The sequence below is a fragment of the Ahaetulla prasina genome, chromosome 7 (genome assembly GCF_028640845.1).
Source record: "Ahaetulla prasina isolate Xishuangbanna chromosome 7, ASM2864084v1, whole genome shotgun sequence".
NCBI lineage: Eukaryota > Metazoa > Chordata > Lepidosauria > Squamata > Colubridae > Ahaetulla > Ahaetulla prasina.
This window is the reverse complement of record NC_080545.1, coordinates 24,104,473-24,123,513: the sequence shown is the minus strand read 5'-3', so window position 1 is coordinate 24,123,513 and position 19,041 is coordinate 24,104,473. Positions and strand designations below refer to the sequence as shown.

General features: G+C 38.7%; 1 protein-coding gene across 7 annotated transcripts in view; it reads left to right on the top strand.

The window, feature by feature from the left end:
- Positions 1 to 16,967, top strand: part of IL17REL (interleukin 17 receptor E like) — an 86,420-nt gene extending 69,453 nt beyond the window's left edge. For 2 of the 7 annotated variants that reach the window (XM_058190280.1, XM_058190282.1), the window contains 6 exons: positions 1,382 to 1,527; positions 3,633 to 3,698; positions 6,406 to 6,463; positions 7,966 to 8,082; positions 11,465 to 11,519; positions 13,380 to 15,236. In XM_058190280.1, the coding sequence (XP_058046263.1) occupies positions 1,382 to 1,527; positions 3,633 to 3,698; positions 6,406 to 6,463; positions 7,966 to 8,082; positions 11,465 to 11,519; positions 13,380 to 13,389 (452 nt within the window). In that variant the 3' untranslated portion in view covers positions 13,390 to 15,236. Of the gene's footprint in view, positions 1 to 1,381; positions 1,528 to 3,632; positions 3,699 to 6,405; positions 6,464 to 7,965; positions 8,083 to 11,464; positions 11,520 to 11,859; positions 11,913 to 13,379; positions 15,237 to 16,527 lie in introns of those variants that run through there. The other 5 variants (XR_009156034.1, XR_009156033.1, XM_058190281.1 and 2 more) reach the window with 5 other exon arrangements.
- The last annotated feature ends 2,074 nt before the right edge of the window (positions 16,968 to 19,041 follow it).

Here is a 19,041-nt window from a genome sequence, read left to right as displayed (position 1 = left end):
GATTTTCCGGTTTTATTCAGATTGTTTGTTTAGTATGCTCCAGAAGGAATGAACTTTGATATATTTTTTCTAATAGTTTTCTTAGGATCACATGGCCATTTTACAGAAGTTAGGCATTTTACAGAATAACAAAGTTGGAAGGTACTTTGAAGGTCTTCTAGTCCAACCCCCTATTTAAGCAGGAGATCCTATACCATTTCAAACAAGTAGCTGTCCAATCTTTTCTTAAAAGCCTCTAGTGATGGAGCACCCACAGCTTCTGAATGAAAGCTGTTCTAATTGTTCTCACCATTAGGAAGTTTCTCCTTAATTCTAGGTTGCTTCTCTCCTTGATTAGAATAGAATAGAATAATAGAATAATTTTTTTTATTGGCCAAGTGTGATTGGACACACAAGGAATTTGTCTTGGTGCATATGCTCTCAGTGTACATAAAAGAAAAGATACCTTCATCAAGGTACTCCTAATCTCCTTGATTAGATACTAATCTCCTTGATTAATTTCCATCTATTTTTTGTTGTCTTGCCTTCTGGTGCTTTGGAGAATAGCTTGACTCCCCCTTCTTTATAGCATCCCTTTAAATATTGGAACATTGCTACCATGTCTCCCCGAGGCCTTATTTTCTCTAGGATAGCCATACCCAGTTCCTGCAAACCAACAGGTCTGAATTAAACTGAATTGATGAATATGGAAGGTTTCAAATGCAGATTTTAGAAGTAGAAATAAGATTCATGGAATGGAGGATGCGTTTGGAGCTCAGTTCAAAATCCCTTCATGGAATATGCTTCCACCATAACATTATAAAAATGTAAAAATATTATGAATGTATGAAACATTTTTTGAAAAGAATGTTTACCGTAATGTTATGAGAATGCATTTTACTATCATTTGTAAGCATCAGAATGGAATAAACATCCAGTGTGGTATAGAGGTTGGTGACTTAAACTAGGTCAGGGGTCGGCAACCTTAAACACTCAAAAAGCCACAATGGTCCTAATCGGAAGTCCCCGTTCAATTCTGGAGCTGACTGGAAGTCCAGTTCCTCCACCATAGAGTCTCCTCCTAGCACGGCATCCTTTTCCCTCTACCTGTCCTAACTAAAAACCCTATCAATTGTGGAGCCAACCGGTGATAGGGAACCGCAGCAGAGGGATGAAAGAGCCACATGCAGCTCCAGAGCTGCCGGTTGCTGACCCCTGGACTAGGTCAAGGAGGCTCAGGTTCAACTTGAAATTCAGTGAATGATCTGGGCCAATCACTCTTTCTAAGCTCAATGAATCATTATAATAATAAGGTTCATGATAAGGTTAATTATGTTAACTGAAATATTATTAATCCAATTAGCATTACATACCAGTTTGATGGGTTTCTTTCTGTTTTTAGCTTGGAAAATGCGACTTGCTGTGATGGGACAACAAATAGAAGTTTCTTTCACATCACATTTTGAAGCAGAGTTTTCAGTACTTGTATGTAACAGGACCAACATGCATTCATGCAACTCTACTGGAAGTCCCAAACCCCTTTCATTGGTTAGTGCAACTTTTTTATCTTTCAAAGGTTCTTAAGCAAATCCAGCATGAAGGAGATAGGCCTGCCAAATTCATTTCATCTAAAAACACTAAGAAGTATACATGTGTCAGTTTTGGAAGGCAATTTTCTTTCTTGCTTCTTAACTGCCACATATTTTAGCTGGGGAAATTGGGAGGGGGTTGTTGTTGGAGCGGTAGAAAGTTAGTCATAACAACATTCCATTTTCAAGGACATCCTGTGTCTGATGGAGACTGCCTGAAAATTGTATCCAATTGAGTGTGAAGAGTTGATTGGACAATGTGATGAACTTGTGGGTATGGGGCAGGGCTGTGAACTGTCAAATGGGTGTGGAAAACCTGGAAGCTTTCAGTTTCGGGTTTTCCCAGCTGTGCCAACATGACATCTCTAATAAATTGGAACTTTGAGGAACCTCAAGCCTCAGAGCTTTATTTTGTTGGGGGTGTTCCTTGGAACCCCGACATTATGAGAAACATCTAAATTAGAAAGAACTATATATCTATATATATACTTACCATGGTCACAATTATTCACACTTATGGACATAAGCAGGGGTGGGCTGCTGGGGATTCGCAGGGGTTCAGGAGAACCTCTAGTTAAGATTCTGCACAGTTTGGAGAACCCCCAAATCTCACTTCTGGCTGACCCCACCCACCCCGCCCTGTCCCACCCAGGAGTCCCCATGCGGCCTGTTTTGGATGCAGGTAAGTGCAGCCGCACACGGAGACTCAGGGAGGGCAAAAAACGGGCATACCAGAATTTCAGGAAATGGGCCGGTTTCCAGCCTCCAGAGGGCCTCTGGAGCCTGGAGAGGTCATTTTCGCCCTCCCAGAGGCTCAAGGAAAGCCACCAGAGCCCAGGAAGGGCAAAAATGCCCTCCCTGCTGAGGTGCAGGAGGCTGACTAGGCCACGCCCACCACGCAACTGGGCAGAGAACCCCTTGCTAAAATTTTTGAAGCCCACCCCGGACATAAGTTCTTAATACTGTAATATTTTTAAATCATAAGTGAACAACTACATGCAGCTGGACTGTAGCTATGATGGAATGTAGTGAGGAAGTGGATTCCCAGGAGGAAGGGGATGTACTACATAAGTGTAAGAGGCAGCACAGCCCCTCCCTAATGGTTCACAGAATACATTGTGGATGCAGATAGTAGAGTTGTCAGTCTGGCAAGATTGTGTGTCATTATGTGTGAAACAATAAACACTCAGCTCAGAAGAATCATCACATGTCATGGTCTGGGGACTGTCAGTAGGCAAAGGATTTACTCTTTAGACTTATATTTCATCCTGAATCCTGAAATGTTCTTTAAAGCTATGCTGGGAAATAATGATTTGAAGACAAAGTTCCCATACTGACTTTTACATGCCCCCTCCTTCCAAGTTTTCTCATAGTAATTTCACAGTCAGCAATTGCAGCTGTCCTAAACACTTATTTCTTCTTCACAGAGTTGAGGGGATTTAAAAAACAACATCACACCCCTATTTTTCTTTCAGCGCTTCCAGATATTACTACACCTGGATTTTCAGTATTACAAAACAATATGCAATATTGTATAGTGTTTAAAATGAAATATTTATTTAAGGATTGGCTGCCAAAGTCCAGACTGATTTGAATAAATTGGAAATCCCCTTCTAGTTTTTATAACAGAGAGCCAGCAGAGATAGAGTATTATTTTTAGGGGTGGGTGGGTGGAGGGGTCACCAAATACTCTGTGTCTCTCTGTCTCTGTCCCTCCCTCTCTTTCCTTATTTCACATTTTGGAAATCAATGTGTCTACTGACTGGCATCTATGTTCCCTATGATATCAAGAAATGGCAATTTCAGAAATTCCAAGGTGATTTCCAGAGTTTGAGAAAATAAGACATATTCCCATGTATTCCCAAATGTTAAACCAATTAACAAGCATGTTCAGATGACTAGCATAGCAAGCCACTTGATGAACATGTCAGGAACAGTGAAATCTGCATTAGTGTAAAGCTACTATGTTTGTGAAACCGCAGAATGAGTGACAGGCAACAGATCAAAAAGATTACGCGGCTTTATTTTCTTGAAGTTAACTTGGTTTTGACTTGTTTTTTCCAGGGTGGATTAAGTTTACCATCTGTCAACATTTCAGGGAAACCATGTGGCTCAAACATCTGCATTAAGGTATACATATTTTTATATTAAGCTCTCTTATGGATCTGCTTGCAATTAATAATTAAAAGTGTGTGTGTGTGAAACACATAAAAGATAAAAATCGCAACATCTCACCTTAAAATACAATGACATTAACAATCTGGGAAACGATTCAACATTTTAAATTATGCAAAGCAACTATTTCTGGCTGACAGAGATAATGTTTTCAAAGCTTTCTCAGGGAATGATTTGGATTCAGTCCCTGCTTTGTTTGGAAGTGAATTTCCCAAGATGTGGAAAAATCAGAGCCCAAGTGGTGGCCAAATGCATCGGCTGCCATTAAAGATGGGCAGTAGGAGCAGGGTCATAGCTGGGCAGGATGGGAAAAGCCTTCGTACCCTGTGGAGCATGAACTGAGGGCAATCCCAGCAGAAGTCACAGCAAACCCAGCAGCAAACCAGTTTCTTGCATTTTTAATAGCCAACTGAGGCCAAGAACATGCACATAAAGCAGTAACAGTAAACACACCTCTATAAATCAACCAGCTAAATGCAAACATTAGGAGCAGTAATTTACTTTGCAGGCAGGGAATGGCATAAAGAATTGGAAAGTTCCCTTTCTGCCTCCTCTTAGGTTTGGGGTATATAATCTGCTGGCCAAAGCATCCATATGATCAGTGTGTATTTTTCTGCCTCAGAGCATAGCTCATCCTGCACAATCTAACACCATTATCCTTGGGTGTGTGTAGATAGGGATCTTGAAAGTGGAGTTCTAAGTGGAGTCAATGCTTTTTAATTTGTTAAGCTTTGCTGTTTCTAATTTTCTGGCAAACTTCTGTTCAACTAGGAGCACCAACAAGCCTTTCAAGTGATCTTCTGATATGGTATTTTGCTTCACAGTATTTTTTCTATAAGTTCAGATTTATTATTTCTCTGCAGCTATCATTGTCACAAGTAAAAAAAAAAGCAGAGAGGTATTTATTTTTATTTTATTATTTTTATTATTTTAACTTCTATACCGCCCTTCTCCCGAAGGTGGTTTACAGCAAGATAAAAAACAAGAATACAAAAATTAAAACATTATTTAAAAACTGATTCAAATTTAGCTTAGAATAATTAAAACTCTAATAAAACTCTGATAAAAACCCCATTTAAAATTAATTAGGCCAGCCCTGCGCGGTGGAACAGAAATGTCTTGAGCTCGCATCGAAAGGTCCGGAGGTCAGGGAGTCGACGAATCCCTGGAGGCAGCTCGTTCCAGAGGGCGGGAGCTCCCACAGAGAAGGCCCTCCCCCTGGGGGTCACCAGTTGACATTGTCTGACCGACGGTACCCTGAGGAGACCCTCCCTGTGTGAGCGCACAGGTTGGTGGGAGGCTATCGGTGGCAGCAGGTGGTCCCGTAAATAACCCGGTCCTATGCCATGGAGCGCTTTAAAGGTAGTGACCAACACCTTGAATTGCACCTTAAAGACCACCGGCAACCAGTGCAGCTTGCACAGGAGAGGTGTTACATGGGAGCCTCGAGTTGCTCCCTCTACTACCCACGCAGCCGCATTCTGGACCAGTTGGAGCCTCCGGATGCTCTTCAAGGGGAGCCCCATGTAGACAGCATTGCAGTAAGTCCAGGCGGGAAGTGACGAGGGCATGAGTGACCGTGCATAAGGAATCCCGGTCTAGAAAAGGGCGCAACTGGCGTATCAGGCGTACCTGATAAAAAGCTCCCCTGGCGACGGCCGTCATATGATCTTCTGAAGACAGCCGTACATCCAGGAGGACGCCTAGATTGCAAACCCTTTCCATGGGGGCCAATGTCTCGCCCCCTACAGTCAGCGATGGAGTCAGCATCCACAGCCACTCAGTCTTGGAGGGGTTGAGTCGAAGCCTGTTTTTCCCCATCCAATACTGCACTCAGTATTGCTGAGTGCAGCGAACTTGAGGGAGCACTTTTCTCTCTAAAGAATTTTTGCAGCTTCTATATGGTTGATTATCTTTCTTTCTTTTTTTTAAATGACAGATTTCAGCAGATATCTGAATGAGTATAGTTGCCCTGGAAGTGGGTTTGATAAGCTTCTTGTTTGAACAGGCATTCCTCATCAATTGCCAACATAAGGCTTCATGAAAACTTTGCTGCCAGCTAGTGTGATCACCTGGATTGTTGGTGATAGAGTAGCCTTTGAGCCAGTCACGCTTTCTTAGCCCTTGAGAAGGAGGCAAGGGCAAGATACTCTTGAAAATGCTGCCAAGAAAGCTTCAGGGACAGTCCCCAGCAGTCAGGAATGACATGAAGACCCACATATACTGTACATACCCAATGAGAAGATATCTTTTTCCATGCAGTCTCTGAACTTCTTTCAAAGTTGGTAAATCCTACTTTGAGAACAGCATTCTCAACCATGGTAGTTTGAAAATGTGTGGGCTTCAACTCCAGAAATTGGGGATTGGCTGAGGGAATCTGAGAATTGAAATCCACATATCTTTAAGCTGCCAAGGTTGAGACAGGAGAATATTTGTTAATCAGAGTTGAAATGCGGGCTCCTTGGTGCTCCCTGAGCTTGGTTGTTTTGTTGCAAATGTTTCATTACCCGGACTAAAAAACTTTTTAAAAAAAAATGTTTCCCCATTTTGTACTTCATCTATAAGCTAAAAAAAACTCCTGAGAACATATGTACTTGGATTGTATTGCATGTTGTCTCTCATGATTATTCAGGAAAATATTTTCTTTTCTTTTCTAAACAAGGGATGGAGGACGGATGTGGATTATTCTGTTTCTTCATACATCTGTGATTTACCCTGCAGTAAGTTTCAATAGAAAAAAAAGGCTACTGCATATGAAATAAGGCAAAACATCTGAGGGTCACATAAGTGATTTGGGAAGCTAGCACACTATTATGTGCTTCCTATCATTGGCAATTTTAAGATTTGTGGACATCTACTCTCAGAATTCTCTGGCCCCATGACTGGTTGAAGAATTCTAGGAATTAAAGTCCACACATCTTAAAGTGACTAAGTCTGGAGTGTCAGAGTTCTCAACATGTTGTGGTGGGCAGCTGATGCATTTTGGCCTTTGTCAAGACTATTTGCCTCTTGAATATGAAGGGTTGTTCTGAGGACCCCATGAAGATGTCCCAATGAAGTGAAAATACATATGGACTACTGAGATTGCCATCACGGTGGTAACTGCAAGAAGATAATATGCAACTACCAAGATTAAAGTCATGATGGCCATATGAGCAGGGGTGGGATTCAGCCAGTTTGGACCGATTCGGGCGAACCGGTAGTTATGGCCAGCAGCTGGGCCTGCCCACCTGCCCCGGCATTATCCAGTCCTGTACAATCACCATGTTTTTGATGTAGCGTACATGTGTGCAAGGCACATGCGCGGGAAGCGAGCTTGCACGCACATGCTCTCACATATTCGATTCTGGGCGAGCCAGTTGTTAAATTATGTGAAGCCCACCTCTGCATATGAGGACAATATAAGAAAAGATATTGACAACAACAACAACAAAACACTTCCAGACATATAGATAAAATCTGTCTATGAATGTGATAGCAGGCTAAAGATGAGAACCAGTTTGGTGTAGTGGTTAAGGCATCAGGCTAGGATACCCTGAGTTGTAATCATACTTTAGGCATAAAGCCAAATGTATGACTTAGAGCCGGTCACTCTCTCAGCCCTAAGAAGGAAGCAATGGCAAGCCAATTCTGAAATCTTGCCAGGAAATATATAGGGTAGTCAAGGCAGTCCTCAGTAGTCAATGCTGACTCAAAGGTACAAAGAAAGAAAAGAAAGGCTAATCTTGAGATTCAGATTCAGATTGAGATTCAGAGATGTACAGTGTCTGCCTTGAAAATAGCCTGTGGTGATAAGAAATACCAAAGTATAGAATTCCTTGTGTGTATCTTATGTATTTCACCTTTCTCCCACTCCCAACAATTGAAAATTGGGGCGTTTCATTACTTGAATTTCCAGCATCTGTTCACTGGGAGGCTTTATAGTGGGGTTCATGTGCTGATGACAGCAACACTCCTCTGCTATTTGGAGTATGTCAACATCCATTTTAACTTCCGTTGGATCTTCCACTTTGCTGTCTCAGCATAGTGGTTAATAGTAAATGGCCATGAATCCCTGTTAATTCATTTACATGGTGCTTTTGTTATGAAGTTTGTTGGTCTGTTTTTTCATCTCATCTATTTGGCTTTGACTAGAAGGACTACCAAAATTTAATAAAAGAAAATAATAAGGGTCTACTTATTCTTAGATGAACATCTAAGATACTATTTTGTTTAATTCCAGACTCTTCTACTGGGACTCAAGAATATTATGAATATTCCTTAAGCATCCTCTCTCTCATAGCATTTCTTGCCATATTTCTAATCATGTTGGCTCTCCTTGGACACAAACTTTTGTCAGGTACTGATTTATGCAGCGGAAAAGTCAACAATTTGGTTGTAACAATAGAACATTAGTTTTAATTCATAGATTTTAATTAACCAACACTGGCTTAGAAGTTTATTAGAAGTACTAACACATAATCAGCCAATGGCTTGTTATCTTAGCTTTGTAGTTTCACAATAATATTCAAGGAAAATTTGCATAGGGAAAATATACAAGTGCTTTTTTAAAAAAAATGATAGCTTTTACAATTCCATCATGTAAATTTTCCTTTGACTATTATACTGAATGCTCAGGGCAATTTAAATACCCATTTGCAGAATCTTATTACAACTGGAATTATTCCCTTTTCAAAGCACCCTCTGTTCTTATTGTTTTGCATGTATTATGATTTCTGTGTGAAATCTATTTGTATATGAAATTTAATTGAGATCCAGTGACAGTAATAGTAAAATATTGCCTAGGAAGAGGAAATAGAAGGCAAGGATTTTGGGTATCAAATCTTCCAGTAATAAATTCATAATTAATTTAATTAACTTTTAATGTTGAATTTTAATTTTCTTTGCATCATATAAATTTTATCTATAGCTTATGTTTTAATATTTTACTTATACACTTCCCGGAGTCCCTTTGTGATGAAGATGAGCAGTTTCTACATTTTTATAACTAAAGAAACAATCAGAGACAGTGTCTAAAACAGGGCTGTCAAACTGGTGGCCTTATAGGCTGGGTGTATCATGCACAGGCCACGCCCAACACAGCACAATGAAGGGAAAAAACGTCACAATACATCACGTGACGACAACATGATGTGTCAAGTTTGACATCTGTGATCTAAAGCATCCTTTATCAAGCATCATTTTGAGCTTTGCAGTCAAATAGTTCATGTCCAGCCAATGCTATCAATGCAAAAAAAAGCAAATAAATACAGCTCCCACCCCCTTTTTTCCCAAATCCTTTTAGAAAATCTGTTCTAGAAGTGAGATAGCTTTGCCATTAAGAGAATCCATCAGGGCAGGATCCCTCCCAAAATATCCATTTTGGATCCATCCCAAAATATCCATTTCTTATAAATGGATATGGTTGCTTTCCATTGCCATGTTTAGCACCCTGGTATGCTACTTACACGCTTTATTTCCTTTTTCCAGGAGGTACTGCATTCCCAAGCCAAATGCTTTCTATGAACACTTTTGGGTATTATATGAGAGCCAGAGACAAGAACTGCTAAGACATTTTTAAATAGAATAGAATAGAATAGAATTTTTTATTGGCCAAGTGTGATTGGACACACAAGGAATTTGTCTTGGTGCTTATGCTCTCAGTGTACATAAAAGAAAAGATACGTTCATCAAGAATCATAAAGTACAACACTTAATGATATCATAGGGTACAAATAAGCTAGTTATATACGCAGTTTATGTCATAGATATAATAAATGTGCAGTTCATGTCGTAGTTGGCACTGCGTTTTAAAAATCTGACGACTACCCACAAAAATAAATGATTTTTTTTAAAAAAAACTAAAAGCAAATTGTCTGGGGTGTGCCACGTATCGAAAATGTCCATAAGAAATTCTATATGTACTTATTGACTTTTAGATTACAAATTGAGTCCACCACATGACTGCAATTACCTCTACATCTCTGTCAAGGATCGATCTTTTCTTGCTTCAGCAATAAAAGTTAATATTTCCATGAGATCTCCAGTTTCGTTTACATAATAGATTTGGATTTTATACTTGACACTTACAGAAGGCCAATATTCTGTAACTCAATCTTCCCCAGTTTGGTACTTTCCAACTAGTTTGAACTTCCCCTAATCAAGTCCTACTGAAGTTGCCACATTCATTAGAAAATATAATGTTGGCTCTATAATTCCAATGATAAAGATTGATAGTATTTTACTTCCCCTTCACACTTGAATGCATCCATAGATACGTACATATGCCCTGCTGTAATTCCATTGACTGATATTTCTCCTAAAAAGCTAGATTTCTCTATGTGGCTTTCCTGTACATGCTTTCCATTTCTGAGTAAAGAAATGTATGAACAAAATCAATATGTGAGACATTTTTTTGTCCTCTTCAGGACACAATAAATTTTGTGATACAGCTCTCAAATTGTCCAAGTAAGACTGTTCATTCAAAATATCCAACCGTAAAAAGCATTCCAATTATAGTATCCTGGTGGATTTCTATGTATGATGGTTATTTGGGAAATTAAAAAGTCGTAATTATTGGCTGATTCACACATACATGTCATATTGTCATGCTTCCCTTAAGTTATTTGGGATTGATTGATCATGTAACCTGTACTGAATTGCAATGTTCATACTTTTGTTTTAAAAAAAATGTTTTTGAAACTACTGTGTGAGCAGTAGTATATAATCTTGTTTATATAATTTGATCTTAATACTGATGTTACAGTAATTGTATGGTCAAAATGGAATAATGAAACCCCTTTAATTTTGTTATATAAAGGATCTTTTCACACACTACTATAATCGAAATAAAATGTATTTGGGGACTCTAGTATGAGTGCAGAGAATAAAATGAGGGCACAGAGACCTCCTTTGGTAGTGATCAATCTCTCAGTCCAGCTGATTTTTTTAATACTGATTTTCTTAATTAAAAACTGTGGAATCCCAATGCTTCAATGCACACAAGCAGCCTTTTGCTGTATTTGGAGTTCTATGGAATTTCCCAGGTGTGCCTCAAATAGATAACATAAAACAATAAACACTTGCAAATGAGGTGTGTCCATCTACTCAGAAAAAGGACAATGGCAGGCAGTAGTAGTAGCAGCAGAGAGCTTTCTGTGGAATGGCAAGCTAGAGTGGAATAGGAGGTAACCTCCATGCTTTGGGAATGGTATGGTTTCCCACAGTCATTTTAGAATTTTAACACTCATAACATGTTCTCATTTAATACGTTCAACATGTTTCAGATGGTCCACCAGTTTCCCAATGGTCAGAGATCCTAGTTCTAACTTAATCCACTGCCATCACCATACACGATCAGAGAAGCTTTCCATAGTTGAATGGTTGGTGGGCATGTGAATCAAGGACAACATGAACTCACTAGGGTGCTGAGATTAAGGGAAAAACTCAACTACAGGTACTTGCCACCACACAGCCCTAAAACCAGTGGTGGGATTCAGCCAGTTCGCACCACTTCGGGAGAACCGGTTGTTAACTTTCTGAGCAGTTTGGTGAACTGGCTGTTGGAAGAAATCATTAGGGCAGAGAACCGGTTGTTAAATTACTTGAATCCCACCACTGCCTAAAACTCATTGGAATAGAGCCATATACACTACCAAGAATTCACAGAGGAAAAACTATCATAGTGACATAAAAAGCCTCATCAGTGAAGAACAGTATTAACCGATTACATTTTTTCTCAGTTAATTCTAGGAAGACTCATGAAGAGAAAAGTGTATTACACATGATAACACACAGGTAAGCATGAGTTTTTCTATAGTTCTTTGACATTCTGAAGAATGTTTGCTCTAAAATGCAAATAATTATTTTACAGTCAGTCTGTCCTGAATTCTTAAAATTGGGGATGAATCTTAGGTTTTTTAAAAAATATCAATAAAAATAAAAGGTACTGAATTATGGCTAATATATGACTATAACTAAAAAAATGACACTCCATAGCTATGAGGCATATTTTTACAAATACATTTATAAAGTTCTAATATTGATAGAAGAAATGTTGTTCTGTTAGAATTTCTGATTCCAGTAAAATTGCAATTATCCATATGTGAAATAATTTAAAGTTTCTATTTACTTTTAGGTAACACGGTTCTGGAGAAAGATATGAAGTATATACCTCATGCTTCTGCCTTGGTAAAATATCATGTAAAGAAACTGTGTACTTGGGTTGAGGCCATTAAAGTTGGTTTAGGACATAAATAATTGATAATTTAAATAAATTCAAAGTTTGTCATTTATTATTTAAATTCAGAAGGTCTAGGCTAATTTTAGTGATTTTTGGGAATGAGATGTAAATCCTCTCACTCTCCGAATTGATTGTTAAATCATCACTTATTACTCTAGATAATTGCTTGAACCTTTTACCTAGAAATGTCAACTAGAACTCACAGTCTCCTGGTTTCTACCCTGATGCCTTAAACCATTAGATCAAACTAGCTATCTAGATTCAAAGATTTAGATCATGACCCTTAATCTTCACATGACTTTTATGCATAATTGGTTGCTTACAATAATTTCAGCAAACTTTTGTTTTTGACAAAAATCTAAGTAGTCACTAGGAGCCAAAAATGACTTGACACAGAATTCGGTTTTGCATTTATACTTATCTGCGTAACCTAAAATTTGCTTGTTAGCAGATCTCAGCACACAAAAATAATAACTGAGTCCAGAATGCTTAATAGTTCATATGATCTGACCATTTATTTCAGAGTATTTCCATATCAGAGATTTTATCATGTTTTATCATGTCATCCAGTCATCCCTGTAGTGCTTCTTTCACTAATAGAGATGGGTTTTATATGACCGCAGTGGTGGCTGGTGTATAAAGTGCTATAAATTATTTTGTCTTGAAACATTTTCATCTGTATTTAATTGGTTTGAAATGGCAAGCAGCTGGAGAGCTCTTAAAGCAGCATAAAATATATTATAGAGAGGTCCAATTTGTTCAGGTAAAAGGAATTAAAATCATCCTACGGTAGTTATATATGTTTAGCATTAACTACAATTATGTACATTATTATTCATCATTCTCAGTTTCCCATTAAGAGAATTGGTCTTTCCATGGTTTCATCAGATGCATTCACAATCTTGTTTGCCAATTTAGAAACATTTTATATACTGTATTTAGAAATTCAGTAACTGCAGGGAGAATGCATTAATGCCTTTCCTATTTCTTTTTGTATGCTCTGTTTTCATATAAATTGAATGGAGAGATAGATCTGACACATTTTGACAAAGAGTGTTTCCCATTTGGCAAATTCATAGAAAATGAATGCCCTTTTCATCAATACTCTCAGGATCAGTAGCTTTTACTCTTTTTGTGATAGAATATATTCAAACTGTTTTCTACTTATATATTTTTATCTACATATTGCAATGAAAAACGATACATTGTTTTTTATTATTACCCATTGCATAATGATATAAATTACAGCTACTCCAGCCTGCCAATATTTGCAGAACAAGCTCTTTATAGGAATATATGAGCCAGTAAAGACAGATTGGCAGCCTTAGTGACTGATAGAAGTGGAAATGCATAATTGCACTTTTCAAATTGCAGATATTTCAAGAGTCTTGTGTCTCATTTTCTTTTTTCCTCAGGATGAAATAGCACCATTTGTTTTATGTATGAAGAAAAGCAGTCAACTTAGCAGAATGTTGTCACTTCCTGCATCTTAACAAGTAATTGAAAGATTTCTCTACTGTAAACAATTACATGTGGAAATAATCCTCATGTGTGCAGAGGTCTTTGACTTCAGTAACATAGGAATAATTTTTTGTGAGGCAAATTCCTTACCTTGTGCCCTATTGTCTCCCTTCCTGAAGTAATTTGATAACAAAACATCTTTCTGTAGACAATTTGACTTTCTCCTGAGTCAGTGATGATGCCCTTTATATTTGTGGAACAAAGCCATGCTCCTACCAACACAAGAGCAGGAATTGGAACCTGAACATTTCATACATAATTAACAGTTTTGTTCTCACCCTGTTGATGACCAATTCCATGAAAATCATGACAACAACACTATCAGTGTAGTTCATGGCATTTTTAAAGCATATAGGATGAATCCATGATAAAATATGCCCTGTAATGTAAAAAAAAATCACTGATCTCTATGGTTCTTTCTTGTTTTATGTACTTTTCCCTTTGAAGATCATTCCATTCAGAATATTACTTCCTATCAAGATAAATAAATCTGTCAGAAAAATATGTAAGGAAAAATTATGTATATATATTTTAAATTAATAGCCTTGTTTATAATATTTTCCAGTTGTTTGTTTTAAAAAACAAGTTTTTAAAAAGTACTGCTATGGATAGAAACCTAGCACTTAGACATGAACTGGATTTATATAACTGGCCGTGACACAATGTTTTCAGTGTTTAAAGTTCTGGGCACACTTTAGACAGAATTGAATTCTATTGAATTCTGTGGGACAAGTGTCTGATTGTAGCTGTTATATACAGGTTCTGAATTGTTACTAATTAATGGGATGCTCCTATGAACTGTCCATCATCTGCTTCCTAGGATCTAAAGTAGCTTTGTCAGACCATTTCAATGTTCAGTGGCATTATGGTAGCATTTTTTGAGACTAACAAATATTCTTGAAAAACATTAATGTCTGTGACAACAGCTCACTTAATCAGATTACCTGAAGTTTATGCCTCTTAACGTTTTGTTAGTAGGAAAAGGTGCTACCAAACTTCCAATTTTTGACTACCATAGACCAGTGTTTCCCAACCTTGGATGCATGGATTTCAACTCCCCAAATTCCCCAATGACAATCCAGGTTGGGGAATTCTGGGAGTTGAAGTTCATGTACATCTTAAAGTTGCTGACGTTGAGAAACACTGCCATAGATTAACATGGATCTTCTCTTAAAAGATCCACAGGAATGCTCCAATTCCTATGTGTCCTCTTTTTCCTCCAGCAGTCCTCTTAAAATCTTTTCACCCTAGTCTCCATCAAACTCTGAACTAGGGGAGGGCAGTGGCTTATTGAGTACCTTAAAAAGATGGAGTTTGGTTATATGGTACCATCTCCAGCTGAGCTACCCTGGCCTAAACTAAGCTTATGAATGGGCTATGTGACCTATTCATGTGTGTTTTTTCTTTACATCCAAATTAAACCTTGGACTAGGATTTGACTTTTAGGATTTTAAATTATTGCAGTAATACGCAAAAATGTGTTTATCTTTCTGACAAAACTGTATTATTGGTATTGGCCACAAGGAGATATTTGGACCATGTTTAAATAACTTTGTAAAGTATTTAATATTTAACAGAAATCCAAAGGACATGTGGAACATTATTTTATGTTCCCAAATGGGTAGCTGTATAAGTGTTTTGCAGCAAAAGAGACAGCAAGAACATGTGTTCTTTCGCGTCAATGTTTTATAGATTACTGTCAATATTTATACTTGCAAAGGAAAATAATAAAATACTCTGAACTCTACAAATGTCAAAAGTTTGTCATTTATTTCTCCTACTGTCATCTAAATTTTTGCCATACAGACTTAATTTCTTAGGAAAAAGGAGTAAAGTTAACAGGCATGAAAATTATGCTGTCTAGACTCTAAACCATGCGGGATTACTTGATTTACACAAGCAATGGTTTCTACAGTCCCCCATATTCCCAAATGGGAGAAATAGTGAAGACTATAAAAAGCCTGGAGATGCTTTTTTCATCTGTTGATCATTTTGTCTTTGGTTTTCAGAAAGCACATTTTGTAGAAATGTGAAAATACAACCCATATTGAAACTGGGGAAAGTCCCTTCTGAGACATTTGCAACCCCCACATTCTTTCTGTGGAGTCAGCTGCTGCTTTTTTGACCATTGTCTAGTTTGCTGGGGTATAATAATAGTTTCATAACACTTTCAGACTTGGTTGCCCCTTTGCCACTTTCGGAAAAAAATTAGAGACATATGAACCACATATTGAACATTTCCTTGGTACATGTGGTGCTTCCGGTTTCATTCTGATTAGGTTACTAATTTGTATGGCTTTTACTCATAATTGCATGAATAAGCCTAAGATTTTGGTCTGGGGAAAAAAAAACTTTCTAAAACTGAAGTGGGGAATTACATAATTATTGTTTATCAGAAAGCTTCATACCGTAAAGCTTTATTTTGTCTTGTTACATCAAACATGGAACGGATGTATGTTAAAAAGCTGAAAAACGAGATTTGTTTTTGTTGAGAATTTGTAACAAAACTAAATGGCTATAATCACTTTTCAATTTTCTAACAACAACAACAGAGTTGGAAGGGACCTTGGAGGTCTTCTAGTCCAACCCCCTGCCTAGGCAGGAAACCCTACACCACTTCAGACAAATGGTTATCCAACATCTTCTTAAAAATTTCCAGTGTTGGAGCATTCACAACTTCTGCAGGCAAGTTGTTCCACTCATTAATTGTTCTGTCAGGAAATTTCTCCTTAGTTCTAAGTTGCTTCTTTCCTTGATCAGTTTCCACCCATTGCTTCTTGTTCTACCCTCAGGTGCTTTGGAGAACAGCCTGACTCCCTCTTCTTTGTGGCAACCCCTGAGATACTGGAACACTGCTATCATGTCTCCCCTAATCCTTCTTTTCATTAAACTAGACATACCCAGTTCCTGCAACTGTTCTTCATATGTTTTAGCCTCCAGTCCCTTAATTATTTTATTTTATTTATTTATTTATTTATTTTATTTTATTTATTTACATTTATATTTAATTATCTTTGTTGCTCTTCTCTGCACTCTTTCTAGAGTCTCAACGTCTTTTTTACATCGTGGCAACCAAAACTGAATGCAATATTCCTCTCTGAATACAACAAAATACCTTATGCCACCAGACTTGAAATCCTGGGCTTTAGAACTACGCCGCCTTCAAAATGATCTGAGTTTAACTCATAAAATCATCTATTGCAATGTCCTTCCTGTCGAAGACTACTTCAGCTTCAATTGCAACAATACACGAGCACACAATAGATTTAAGCTTAATGTTAACCGCTCCAATCTTGATTGCAGAAAATATGACTTCAGTAACAGAGTTGTTAATGCTTGGAATAAACTACCTGACTCTGTGGTCTCTTCCCAAAATCCCCAAAGTTTCAACCAAAAACTGTCTACTATTGACCTCACCCCATTTCTAAGAGGTCTGTAAGGGGCGTGCATAAGAGCACAAGCGTGCCTATCATTCCTACCTTTTGTTTCCTTTTGTTATATCCAATTAATATAGTTATTACCTACTAATACTTATATATATGCTTATATATTGTATAGTAATTGCATGCTTATGCTTATATATACTGTGTGACAAAATAAATAAATAAAAATAAAATAAGTATTCCGAGTGTGGCCTTACGAAGGCATTATAAAGTGCAGTTTAGAGAACCCCCAAATCCCGCTCCTGGCTGGCTATGCCCACTCTGCCCCTCCCCCCCAGGAGTCCCCATGCAGCCTGTTTGGATGCAGGTAAATGCAGGGTGCTCCTGAAGGCTTGGGGAAAGTGAAAAACTGGCCTACTGGAAGTTCAGGAAGTTTCAGAGGGCCTCCGGAGCCTGGGGAGGCCATTTTTGCCCTCCCAGAGGCTTGAGGAAAGCCTCCAGAGCCCAGGGAGGGGAAAAACGCCATCCCCTGACATGGTACAGGACGACAGCTAGGCCACACCCACCATGGCCACGCCCACCCAGCAATGGGCAGAGAACCCCTTGCTAAAATTTTTGAAGCCCACTCCTGTCTTGATTCTATTCCTCTATGGATAAAATCTAGGGTTGCACTGGGTGTTTTGGTAGCTGTGGCACACTGTTGCCTCATGTTTAGATGGTTGTCTGCTAGGACTCCTAGGTTTTTTACTAGGTTGCTTAGATATTTAGATTATCTATTACAATGTTTAGGTGTTTCTTTACTAGGACTAGCAAAGAAAAGGGCACATCTTATAGCCCTCTTCCTCACTCCCTCACCTTTTGGAATCATTAATGGGTTCTGGGACAGTTAGCAAAGCGGAAATTACTGTTTGTATTTATGTTCATTGGAGAGGAAGAGATTGCAAGAGAATAAGCAAGCACACCATGGGGAATAATACACATTGAAAGGCATGCTTCGCAGTATCCTTCCCTACTTAGGATACAAAAAGATGACTTGGCAGCACAAGGCAGCAAAGGTGCTAATCCAGGTTGCCGAGCTGAGCTAACTTGCTGCTAGTACCTTTCGGGGAAGTGCAGCTATCTGTCAAAGAAAAGCAATTTAGGAAGAAATAGCTTGTCCAGTCAAACTCTTCCTTCTGGCAAGGAAGGAAATCCTGGGAAGGGGAAAGGAAGAAGAAAATACAAAAAATGCAAGTTAGACAATCAAGCACAGAACAGGGGGTTACTTCACATATTGTAAAAAAAAAAAAATCACCAGAAACCAGCAGAACAACCAATTTGCATAGCTATAAATCAGTGGTGAAATCTAATTTTTTTTACTACCAGTTCTGTGGGCGTGGCTTGGTGGGTGTGGTGTAGCTTGGTGGGTGTGGCAGGGGAAGGATACTGCAAAATCTCCATTCCCACCCCACTCCAGGTGGAGGATACTGCAAAATCCCCATTCCCTCCCCACTCTGGGGCCAGCCAGAGGTGGTATTTGCTGGTTCTCCAAGCTGCTCAAAATTTCTGCTGGATTTCCCCCCTGCTATAAATATAGGTTTCAGTACTGTAGATACACAATGCAGCTCCCCATATGAGGTAACCTGGAACCAGGTGACCAGTTAACTTGATTTTGCTAAGGTTTAACTATGGAGTACCAAACATACTTGTTTCCCATCTGGGGCCTCTAAGCATAATTCGTTACCTTTTGAATGACTTGCATTCATGTCTGCATATAAGATTTTATATGGCTTTGTACACCCCAAACAATCCCTCAAGCACAAAGCCAAACAGTCATTCCATTTCTAACCAACATGTTTAGATTCAACCTCTTCTAATCTGCTACCCTCTAGAGCAGGGTCCTCAAAATATAGCCCAGGGGCCGGATATCACCCGCCAAAGCCATTAATCTGGCCCACGCAGGACCATGAGGCTGCCCCGCCCACATTGCCCAGGCTACCCGCCAGCCCCATCTGCCTTCTGTAGGCCGGGGAGGGCAAAAATGGGACACACGGAGGTCTCTGGAGGCCCAAAATGGGCCAGTTGTTTGCCTCCCCAGCCTCCAAAGAGAGAGAGAGAGAGAGAGAGAGGGACACACACACACACACACACACACACAAACACACATACACAAATACAAACAAACACACAAACA